General features: G+C 41.4%; 1 protein-coding gene and 1 pseudogene across 1 annotated transcript; one reads left to right on the plus strand and one right to left on the minus strand.

Moving 5' to 3' along the window:
• Nucleotides 1-54: 54 nt before the first annotated feature.
• On the minus strand, nt 55-6,688 carry LOC150068146 (calbindin-like; annotated as a pseudogene).
• Nucleotides 6,689-7,572: 884 nt separating this feature from the next.
• LOC150068147 (olfactory receptor 7E178-like) lies at nt 7,573-11,001 on the plus strand. Its single transcript, XM_090345447.1, has 2 exons — nt 7,573-7,640; nt 10,056-11,001. Exons 1-2 carry the CDS (start codon nt 7,573-7,575, stop codon nt 10,999-11,001), a joined length of 1,014 nt encoding a protein of 337 aa, XP_090201573.1.
• Nucleotides 11,002-12,371: the final 1,370 nt, after the last annotated feature.

Raw genomic sequence — 12,371 nt, forward strand, 5'->3', positions numbered from 1 at the left:
TCGAGGCTTGGATAATTTTCCTCTTCTTATTCCTCTACTTATGTGATGAATTCCTTAGAGACTGGAATAACTTGGATCAATCTTGCTAATTGCCACCTGTGAACATGGAGCCCCCGATGGCATATAAGAGTCCATAACCATCCTGTCCAGTCTCTTGTTCATTTCAGTGTCTTCAGTCCTCACGGCTTCATGTTTATCCCCTCCATATTTGTTTACCTCTGGGATGTTCTAAGGGACAACCATCTGTTTATATTAATAATACTGGGGACACAACTGGAGTGTTCACTGGACCCTCAAACATGGGAGGGTCTTCAGAGCTCTTCATTATGACCCTGCAGAGAGGCAGCTCCACTGAGTAAGTACTAAGGGAGGTTGAGGGTGTGGAAGACACGATGAGACACCATTTTCTCATGGTGAACAACAAATGTGATAGTTTGGGTAGACAAATGGAGGTTACCAAGTTTGAGGTTGTGAAGAATGTGTTCTTGAGGGTGGTGATGGTAAGAGAAATATGTATATATGCATTGCTGGGATTATAGGCTTGAATCACAAATGCTCAGATTTAACTCCTAAAAACTATTTCTATTACAATAGAAGTAAAGTTGATGTACAGAGGTGTCACTGATATATAAGTCAGAAATAGAGTACATTTCTTTTTGAACCATCTCACCCCTTCCTGCAGTCTCTGCCAGATTTACCCTCCTGTCCTCATCCACAAATTCATTTTCAATATAATGTCTAATGAATATAACTACTGCATTTGTTCACTCTTGGTCTCTCCATATCTGTGCCTCCCTTTTACCCTAACAAATTCAGATAAATGAATAAACCAAGACAAAAGCAATCAAAAATAAAAATAGCAACAAAGAAGCAAACCCTCTCGTTTCTATTTCCTGGCACTCATTTAGAAAAATACTATTTCATTTGACCAGACGTACATAACTATTGCACCTTTGTGATGCTCTCCTAAGAATGCCCTACTTTGGTCTCGCTGTTGATTCTCCCTAGCCATGAGCATGGGATGTCTTTCCATTTCCTAGTGTCCTCTTTAATTTGTTTCATTAGGATTTTATAATTTTCATTGAATAATTCCTTTACTTCTTTGGTTAAGTATATTCCTAAGTATTTTATTCTTTTGGGGGCTATTGCGAATGGGATCATTTTCTTGATTTGGCCTTCTGTTTGTGTATTGTTGGTGTACAAGAAGGCTACTGACTTCTGATGATTGATTTTGTATCCTGCCACTTTGCTAAAGTGGTTTATTAATTCTAGTAGTTTGGGAGTGGAGTTTGTTGGGTCACTCAAGTAGAGGATCATGTTGTCTGCGAATGAGAGTAGTTTAATTTCTTATTTCCCTATGTGGATCCCTTGGATGTCCTTTTCTTTCCTTATTGCTCTGGTTAAAGTTTACAGCACTATATTGAAGAGAAGTGGAGAGAGTGGGCATCCCTGTGTAGTTCCTGATTTTAAGGTGAATGGTTCCAGTCTTTCACCATTTAGTATAATACTGGCTGTAGGTTTTTCATATATGGCTTTCACTATTTTGAGGAATGTACCTCTTCTTCCTATTTTTTCTAGTGCTTTCAACATGAATGGATGTTGTATTTTGTCAAATGCCTTCTCCGCGTCCAGAGAAATTATCATATGATTCTTATCTTTAGCTCTATTGATATGATGTATTACATTGATTGATTTGCGAATGTTAAACCAGCCTTGCATTTGTGGGATGAAGCCCACTTGATCATAGTGTATGAATTTTTAAATTTGTTTCTGGATTCTGTTGGCTAATATTTTATTGAGGAATTTTGCATCTGTGTTCATTAGAGAGATGGGTCTGTAGTTTTCTTTTTTTGTTGGGTCTTTCCCTGGTTTGCGGATGAGAGTAATATTAGCTTCATAAAATGGGTTTGGTATTGCTCCTCCTGTTTCTATTTCTCAGAAGTTTCAAGAGTATAGCCTATATTTATTTAAGAAATCATCCATTTCTACTAGATTTTCTTGTTTCTTTGAATATAGGCCCTGGTAGTACCTATTCATTATGGACTGGATTTCTTGGGAATCAGTTGTGATTGTTCCCGTGGGGTCTCTAATCTTGTTTATTTGAGTCTCCCCTTTCCTTTTTTTGATTAATCTTGCCAAGGGTCTGTCAATTTTGTTGACTCTTTCAAAGAATCAACTTTTTGATTTATCAATTTTGTTTATAGTAGATCTTATTTCAATCTCTGCAATTTCTGATTTTATTTTTGTTATTTCTGTTCTTCTAGCTGTTTTAGGATTAACTTTTTCTTGCTCCTCTAGGTGTTTCAGTTTTTTTAAGGTTATTTACGTGCTCTTCTTCTGTCTTTTTAATATGCGCTCGCAGTGTGATAAATTTGCCTCTTAGAACTGCCTTTGCTGTGTCCCATAAGTTTCTTTGTGATGTTTCTTAATTGTCATTACATTCAAGGAAGTTTTTAATTTCATTTCTGATCTGATCTGTTACCCAGGGTTTATTCAGAAGTGTGTTGTTCAGTTTCCATGTGACTGAATGTTTTTTGACTTTGACTGCATTGTTCAGAATTAGTCTGACTCCACTGTGGTCTGATAGGATGCATGGGATTATATCAGACTTCTTGTATCTGCTTAAGTTTTCTGTATGAACTATTATATGATCTATTTTGGAGTGTGTTCCATGTGCTGCTGAGAAAAATGTAAAAAGTTTCGCCGTTGGGTGGAAGACTCTGTATATATCTGTTAAGCCCAGCTGGGCTATGGTGTAAATTAAGTCGACGTTGTCTTTGCTTAACTTTTGTTGAGTTGACCTGTCATTTGTTGACAGTGGAGTATTGAGGTCACCGACAATGATTGTGTTTGAGTCTATCTTGTTCTGTAATTCTAAAAGAGTTTGTTTGATGAATTTGTGTGTTCCCGTGTTGGGGGAGTAGATGTTTATAACTTTAATATTATGGGCATGGATTGTACCCTTTACTAATATATAATGGCCTTCTCTATCTTTGTGTACTAATTTTACTGAGAAGTTAATTTTATCGGAGATTAAGATTGCTACTCCTGCTTTTTTGCATGGTGCATTGGAGGTGAAAATTAGTTTCCAGCCTTTCACTTGGAATTTGTTTTTGTCTTTGGCAGTAAGGTGTGTCTCTTGGAGGCAACATATGGATGGGTGGTGTTTCTTAATCCAGTCTGCTGCTCTTTGTCTTTTGATTGGATTGTTCAGCCCATTCACGTTTAGGGAGATTATGGAGAAGTGGTCAGTGTCCATTGTTGTTATTTATTTTTACTTCTAAGTTTCTTTCTCTTTTTTCCCGTTTTGTGTTTAGTGAATTATAGATGTTTGCTTCTTGATCTTGATGGGGGTTCTTGATGTTCTACCATCTGTTCTCGATTAATTAGTATTCTTTGTAATGCTGGTTTAGTGTGCACGTATTCATAAAGCTTCTCTTTGGAGTGAAATATTCTTGTTTCTCCCTCAAATGTAAATACTTGTTTTGCTGGATATATCAGTCTGGGTTGGCAGTTGTTGGTCTTCAGGACATCAATGATGTTTTCCAAGCTTTTCTTGCATTTAGGGTTTGCGTGGAGAGATCGATGTAATTCAAATGTTCTTCCCATTATAATATAGCTCCTTCTTTGTTTTTGCAGCATTTAAGATCAATTCCTTGGTATTCGGGTCTAATGTCTTTACTATGATATGTCTAGGTGAGTTCCTTCTAGGATCTTGCCTGCTTGGGTTCCTGAAACCTTCAATAATGTGAGTATTTTCCCTTTTGAAGTTGGGGACGTTCTCTGCTATGATTTTGGTGAATAAAGGTTGCATACCTTTGTCCTGGAATTTGACCCCCTCCTCAATCCCTATTATACAAAGATTAGACTTCTTTGATGCATTTGCCAGTTCCTGGAGCTCTCTCTGGTAGATTCTGACTGATTTTTCCAAGGTGGCGATTCTCTGTTCCAGCTCTTGTGTTTTGTCTTCTGTTTCTTATGTTCTGTTCTCCATCTCAATCTGCTGCTTAATGCCTCCATTTTTGCTTGAAGTGTGGACACTGAGCTGATCATGTCTGCTCTGAGGGTATTAATCTGTTCTTCAATTTCTCTTTTGAATTCGAGGAGCTCTTTGCAGATTTCCTGCTTATATTCCTGGAATTGTTTTTGTAATTATGTTTTAATCTCTTTAGTCATGTTCACCATCATCTCCTTGAATAGGGTCATGTTTCGTGTCTCTTCAGGTGTCATTTCTTGGGATGGTGACATCTCTCTCGTCCCTTTGCTCTTGTTGCCTTTTGGGCTTTGCGTGGGACTTTGATTATTTATGTATGTCATGATTCTTCTTTGAGCTTTCCTTGGCATGGAGAACTGTTGTTGTAGTTCACTTTGTGGTCAGTAGGTAGTGGTCTTTGCTTGGATTGGGACCGTGGTTCTGGGAGTATGTGAATACCTGTGGTTCTCAGCCAAATTGATTCCTCTGCTGACTATGTCAGAGTTTGCCATTTTTGTAGGTGTTCTGTCGATTCCCTGAGGCTGTGTGCTGCTGTACGACTAGCTCTCAGCCCAGCCAGGGCCGTGGGATGGATCTGCGAGTTTCGGTCTCAGCATGCTGGGCGGATGGTTGGTTTTCCTGTGCTGCTTCTAGGGGCGGGCCCCCAGCCAAGGATCTGGGGTTTGGGAGTTTCCAGGGGCTCTCAGCAGGACCTGCGGCTGTCTGCTCTGTTCCCAGGGGCAGGGCCCAGCTGGGGACGTGTGCTCCAAGGGCTGAGCCGAGCCTTTCTGATGTTTGGCCCTTCAGTTCCCTGCTGCTTTGTCAGAGAGTCTGTGACTGTGGGGGACCCCTTAGTTCTGTCTTGCTCAGGATTCCCACCTGGAGAATGTCCGCCTCAAGATTTGAGGGGGACAGATGGTGGCTCCTATTGTCCCATACACCCCAACCGCTGTTGTAAGGCAGGGACACAGAGCTCCCAGCTCTCCAGACCCAGTGGCCTGGGAGAGGAACCAAGTGGGCGGGTGGGAGCAGGGACACCACAGCCTCCCCTGGTGGGGTGCTGGGTCTTGGCATAGCGCGCCTGTCAGTCTCCAGTCAGAGGCCTGGGAGAGGATCCTGGTGGGCAGGTGGTGACTGGGACACCTCTGCCTCCCTTGGTGGGGTGCTGGGTCTTATCTCCTCCTGCCTGTCAATCTCCAGTCATTGGCCTGGGGGAGGGGGCTGTTGAGGGAAGGGACAGGATTCTAAATTCCTTGCCCCCCTGCTCTTACTCTTCTCAGGTGGGGTAAAGGGGTCTGAGTTAAGTTCTATGGCTTGACACCCGCTCTGTGTTTGGGGACCCGCTGTAGTACTCACGCCTCTGCGTTCGTCTGTGGGTGCTGCACGGTGTTGGAGAATCCTTCACTCCCCTTGGATCTCTGCCGCTGCTTGTGGTCCACGTCTGGGTTCCATTGCTTGCTGTTCTGGTTCCACATCTGGATTCCACTGCTTCTATGGCTCCTCTGACCCGGTTGCCAGGCCCGGAGCTGCCCGGCCCTGCTCCCTTCACTGCCCCATCTGCCGCAGCTTTTCTTGGCTTGGAGCTGGCGCGGTGGGGGAGGGGTCCTCGCGTTCCGAATTCTTTGAGAAAGTTGAATGTGAGCTTTATCTGGATTTCTTTTCCAGTTTGGGTCCTTTTCCGTTGCTTCTTGAGTTTGTTGTTCTGGATTTCTTAAGATAATTGATTCGTGGGACTCCCTGGTAATCTCTTTTTGTGAGAGAGAGCAAGGCAGCATCCCTAATGTCTCGGCACCATCTTCCTCCTCGAAAGCCATTTTTTTGCCAATCCCAGGCTTTCACTCAGGGCTTGAGCACTGTCCTTGGGCTTTCTCAAGGCTAGAGCTCTACCACTTGAACCACAGCAACACTTCCAGATTTTTCTATGTATGTGGTACCATGGAATCGAATCTAGGTTTTCATGTATGCCAGGCAAGCACTCTACCACTAGGCCAAACTCCTGACCCATTTTGGCCTTCTTGAATGTTGCAATATTATTAATATACAGATTCTGTTTATTCTTATCACAGAGATCTTTCAGTAAAGCCTCCAGTTCATTTTCTTCTGTGTATCCATTGTGATCCTGCTTAGAGAATTGATTATAGAAGTCAAAAGCCTTGTTGAGCTGTCTCACACATATTTTGACTCCCTGAAATTTAAGAAAATCCTCTTACTCTTATAATGGTAGAAACCTGGCCATGACAGTCAGTTCTAACTTCCCATCCTCATTTGAACCAGTTCTAGCACTAGCTCTGTGTACTCAGCTAGTTCTGTGTCAGCAACTGTTTGCTTTTTGCAGCAGGTTCATCAGAAACCTCTTCATCTCCTCAGTTTCTATGAAGAATCTAAGTCTTCATTAATTTCTCATAGGACTTCAGCTGCTAGCACTGGCAGAGCAACAGGAAATTCTCTTCTGTGGGTAACAAATGAACCCAAACCACAATTCCTGTTTTATCATATTGAGCCACACAAGTTTTCACCTCCACAGCCATTCAGGAAAGTTTTCTCCTCAGGTGATAATTCCAATCCAGCCTTCTTCAGTGCCTGCAAGAGGTCCTGGATCAAGTTGTGTAGTTGTTTTCTGTCCAGGAAAACACTTCTGTCAGCATCAAAGTGGAGTCAGATGTTGAAAAACTGTGAGGTTGTGAAGAGGGGTTATGGCAAGGGAGGTTTTGCCATTGCACAACAGTAGTGTGTGTGTGTCTGTGTGTGTGTGTGTGTGTGTGTGTGTAATTGTTTCCATGTGAGAAGGTCATGGTGAAGATGTCAACTTAACACATCTGTGTAGATGTGCAATAAATTTTAATCCAAGTTACTCCTTCCACTGATCTCATCTACTCATTTTTTCATATATTTTTATTGTAATTAATAGAAATGTTACATTATATTCACCAGATAGAAGGTGAATTACTTCACAAACATTGATACCATTTCTCATGTCTTGGTCCCTATATCCCTCCCTCTACCCCTGCCCCTCATCTTGTTTTTCTCCCCTTCCCTATCCTATTTCAAATAGCCAAATAAGCATATATACAATATATCAGATAACAAGGTGAAATACTGTAACAATATTAAATAACCAAGGGACATAGTACATCAAGGAAAACAATCACTTCTTATATACCACCTACTCATTTATAACAGACACCTTAATATATATACCTCATGTTTTCATGCGTAAATATTGCGTATTAGTACTACACTCACTCGCAGCTCTCTTTTTTTCTTTTGTTCCATCCCTTCCTGCTAGCTCCCCATTCAAGGTACCAATATTCAAGACATTTCTTTGGCTAAATTATCCCGGAAGTGTTCAGAGGGTTTACAACATGGAATTGCATTGCTGCATGTTCTACCATTGGCCTTTCATATGGTCCTGTCACATATGCACAGAATGGATAAGCTTTGCTTAGGAAGAGCCTAAAACTAGGCACTTCTCCCCTTCATTGATGTTGCTGAGTCCACTGAGATTTGGATGCTCTGAGCCAATCTGTGTAATTGTGTGAGCTCTGTGAATTGAGAGTCCAAGACCATAGGAGAGACCACTATCAGGCATTTCCATAAATATGTCCAAGCCTGTGTCCTGCCTCTGGAATTTCTCCTGTGTCTCCATATTTATAATGGATTATGAGGCGTAGGCAGATCGCATTAGACTGCAGGCTTGGGGGGACCTTTTGATCTGTACTTGATAGTCATGACCCAAGAGAGAAGTAGCTCTACCCAGTAAGTAAAGAGCACCACCGCACTGATCATGCCAGCATGCTTTCTCTAACTTTCCTGGTGACTGAGAGGTGCCCTTTCTTTAGGGGAAACACAGCCTTGTATCCTTAACTTGAGAGTGGGACAATTGTAAGTATTTCACCATTTTGATGATAAGTAATGGGAAATGTGACGGTTATGTCTTCTTTGGGGGAAGGTTATAGAATTAAGAGTTAAGATCTGAGTTAAGATCTATTTTGGTGTTTTGGTTGTGGTGTAGTCTGCAAACTTATGCTATAGAATAGGGCTGAACACACCGTTATTAGGTAGGTTGTGTAAAAATGGTGAAAAAAAACACAAAAAGGGACTCCTGAATCTCTCTTCCTGTCATTTTTTGACACAGAATATGCAGTTTTGGAAAGGATGCTGTTGTAAAGATCTTAGAAAGCAGCCACTGCAAGTCTGAATGTTTCTAATATCAAGGAAGAAGATATTGATTTGTTTTCTTGGAAGAAAGGACCATCACTTTGAATTTACTGTAGAGAAGGCAATAGGCCAGATAGATGGTAGAACAGAAGGAATACAGCCACAAGATCTAGACTACCATTGTCCACGTCCCTGGAAAGACTTGCTAAGATATATATTTCTAAACTCCTGGAATTTAACACACAGAGAGGCACCTATCAGGTCTTGTTTATTAGACGAATGGAAAGAGTTAAAAAATGGAAACAAGAGGATTGTCTTGTGTAATTGTTGTTCTTAATGTACTATGTTATTTCTCTTGCCTTTTTTTCTGCCTTTATGTTTAATCTCATATTGTTACTGTTTCTGACTCTGTTACCTAGTATATTATATATATGTTTATTTGTTTATTTGAAATACTAAAGGGAAGGGGAGAAAACAATATAATTGGGAAGGGGTAGGGGAGGGAATCGGGGACAAAACCATGAGCAGGAGAATCAATGTGTGAGAAGTAATGCACCTACTACCTGACAAATGTAACTGTAACCCCTCTATACATTATACCAACAATAAAAAAGTACAAAAAATCTATATTTTACTCCCAGTGCTGGTGGTTCACACATTATATTAGCTATACAGAAGACTGCGTTCTGAGGATAGAGATTCAAAGCTAGCCTGAGCAGCAAAATCTGTGAGACTCTGATCTCACAAAATGTGAATTTGGGACTCAAGTGGATGAATGTTACTCTTGGGCATGAAAAACTCAGCAATATTGCCAAGGTGTAGATTTCAATTCCTAGGACTGGCACGCAGTATGCATGTATGCATGCACACATGCACACACACACACACGCGCGCGCGCGCGCACACACACACACACACACACACACACACACACACACACACACACACAAGAAAGAAAACCAAAATAGATATTAGAAATTCCAGCAATGATAATTCTCCAGGGAGATTTTTATTTTCTAAAGTTGAACTATGTCAAATTAGATTTAGAACTGTCAGGCCTCTATATTTTACAAAGTCTTTGTAAATACCATATGTCTAGAATTTTTTCTCATTCACTACTCACTACTTTACTATTTCCTTATGATAAAATAAAGCTTGTATGACTTTATAGGTTGGATAAAAAGAAATTTCCTCAAAAGGTGATTGCTCTGGATGATCTTTTTTTGTCATGGGGCTTGAACTCTGGGTCTGGGCACTGTTTCTGGGCTCTTCAGCTGAAGACTACCACCATACCGCTGGGCCTGGGTGATGTCCCTGAGCTCTTCAGTTCAAGGTTATTGTCTTTCCACTGGGGCCACAGTGCCACTTCCTGCTTTCTAGTGATTAATTGGAGATAAGAGTCTCACATTCTTTAGTGCCAGGTCTTTCTTTGAACTGTGATCCTCAGATCTCAGCCTCATGAGTAGCTAGGATTTCAGGCATGAGCCACCACGACCAGCTTATGGATTTTTTTAAAAGAAGAGTCAGTAAAGGTCCAGGAGTTTGGTCTAGAGGTAGAGTGATTGCATAGCATACATGAATATCAGGATTGGAGTCCTCAGTACCACATACTTAGGAAAAGATAGAAGTGATGCTGTTGCTCAAGTGGAAGAGCTCTAGCCTTGAGAAAGCCCAAGGAGAGTACTCACGCTCTGAGTTCAAGGGCCAGCACTGATAAAGAAAAAGAATATTGTAATATTCTACCATAGTTTAGAATGAATACATAAAATGGAGTAAATGAAAGAGAAGAAATCAAGGATGATTGGGGTTGTGACAATTAACAATATGGTTGATGGGATATAGTCATGAACAATGAATACTTAAATTCAAATTGATTGAAGAATTCTGAGTTCTTCATTAATTATTGCTTTCATTATACATCTAGGTGTCTAATAGACATTAGGCTGAAGAATGAAACTCGCATCTCAGAATTTTATCTCTTGGGACTCTCAGATGACCCTGAGCTACAACTCACACTGTTTGGGCTGTTCCTGTCCATGTATCTGATCACAGTGCTCGGAAATCTGCTCATCATCCTGGCCGTCACCACTGACCCCCACCTCCACACTCCCATGTACTTCTTCCTCTCCATTCTGTCTTGGTCTGACATCTGCTTCACCTCCACCACCGTCCCCAAGATGGTGGTGGACATCCAGACTCACAGCAGAGCCATCTCCTTTGCAGGCTGCCTCACCCAGATGTCTGTTTTTCTCATTTTTGGCTGCATGGATGTTATGCTTCTAACTGCGATGGCCTATGACCGCTTTGTGGCCATCCGTCACCCCCTGAATTACCCTCTCATCATGAACCCTCATCTCTGTGTCTCCTTGGTTCTGCTGTCACTTTTTGCCAGCTTCTTGGAAGGAGAGGTGCATGTGTGGATGGCACTACAGATGACCAATTTCAAGGAATTGGAAATCCCAAGTTTCTTCTGTGACCCCTCTCAAGTTCTGAGTCTTTCCTGTAAGGTCACATTCACAAATTATTTTTTAAAATACATTTTTGGTACCATATACGGTTTCCTTCCTATCTTAGGGATCCTTTTCTCTCACTACAAGATCATTTCTTCAGTGCTGAAAATGTCCTCTTCAAGCGGGAAGTCCAAAGCCTTCTCCACATGTGGCTCTCACCTGTCCGTGGTCTGCTTATTCTTTCGGACAGCATTGGGTGGCTACTTTGAGTCAGCTGTGTCACATTCTCCCAGGGGCAGCCCTGTGTCCTCAGTAATGTACACAGTGGTCACTCCTGTCCTGAACCCCTTCGTCTACAGCCTGAGGAACAGGGACCTCAAAAGAGCCCTGAGCAGGTTGTACAAACCAGGAGCTGACTAGGAGATCTATGAATATTGTGGTTTTACAGAAGCAAGAAATTTTAGCCTGTAGATGTATAAGTCCTTCCTGTCTGCACATATTGTTTGTTTGGATTCATTTGTACAGTTCTTGACCAAGTAGCACTGGAAGAAGATTGGAGCCAAGTCAATGGGCATTTATGAAGGAGGAGCTCATTTTTTTTAATGTATGAAATTTTAGTTTGTAAAGATGATGAGTGTCTAGATGGTCAGTCTACAAACTGAATTTTACAGTTCTTGAGATGTAAAGTTTCTATTATATAAATTTTCTTTATATATTCCTGTCTACTTTTCTTTTTTTTGGTTTTCATAATACTGAGGTTTGAACAGGGCTTTCTGATTGCTAACCAAATGGTGTGCCATCTATTTTTTTTAAATAGTCATTTTATAGATGAGATCAAGTGCTTGGCTAGCCACCGTCTGGCCAGATCTAGAGATCCCAGCCCTCTATATATCTCTGATTAAAGGTGTGAGCCTCTAGCTCTTCGTTAATAAAAGTGAGGTGGATGCTTTTTTGGTTATGTTATTTATTTGCACTATTTCTAGGACTTGAACTAAGGGTCAAGAAAATGTCCTGTGCTTTTTGCTCAAGGCTAGCACTCTACCACTTGTACCACATTTCCACTTGTGTGTGTGTGTGTGTGTGTGTGTGTATGTGTGTGTGTATAACTCTTGTTAGGAAAATGTATACATAAGCTATATAACAGGGCAGAAAATTTACTGATGCATATAACCAGCAAAGTGAATAAGAATAACTTGTTCCTTTGAAAAATTCCTCAAGATAAAGTGAGAAGGACGCTTTTCGGAGAGAAAACCCCAAATCAGCATCACTACTCCAGCCAAGGGAAGAGACTTCAGTGGAAGCCATTTCCACTTAGCCTTGATACCAACATTAGCACCACTCTGGGACACTAGGCAATAGGATTCTCCAACCTGTGTGTGTGTGAGCGTGTGCATGTGTGTGTGTGCATGTGTGTGTGCGTGTGTGTATGTGTGTGTTGTGCATGTGTGTATGTGTGTGTGCATGTGTGTGTATGTGTGTGCGTGTGTGTGTGTTGAGTGTGTGCATGTGTGTGTGTTCTGAGTGTGTTGTGTGTGTGTTTGTGTGTGTGCTTGTGTGTGGTGTGTATGTATGTGTGTTGTGTGTATGTATGTGTGTGCATGTGTGTGTTGTGTTTGTGTGTGTGCATGTGTGTGTTGTGTGTGTGTGCATGTGTGTATATGTGTGTGCATGTGTGTGTTGTGTGTGTGTGCATGTGTGTATATGTGTGTGCATGTGTGTGTTGTGTGTGTGTGTGCACACTTGGCGTTGAACCAGGACCTGGGTACTTTTCTTGAACTTTAGTGCTCTTG

Source organism: Megascapheus bottae, chromosome 1, assembly GCF_031878675.1.
Source record: "Megascapheus bottae isolate mThoBot1 chromosome 1, mThoBot2.hap1, whole genome shotgun sequence".
Classification (NCBI taxonomy): Eukaryota; Metazoa; Chordata; class Mammalia; order Rodentia; family Geomyidae; genus Megascapheus; species Megascapheus bottae.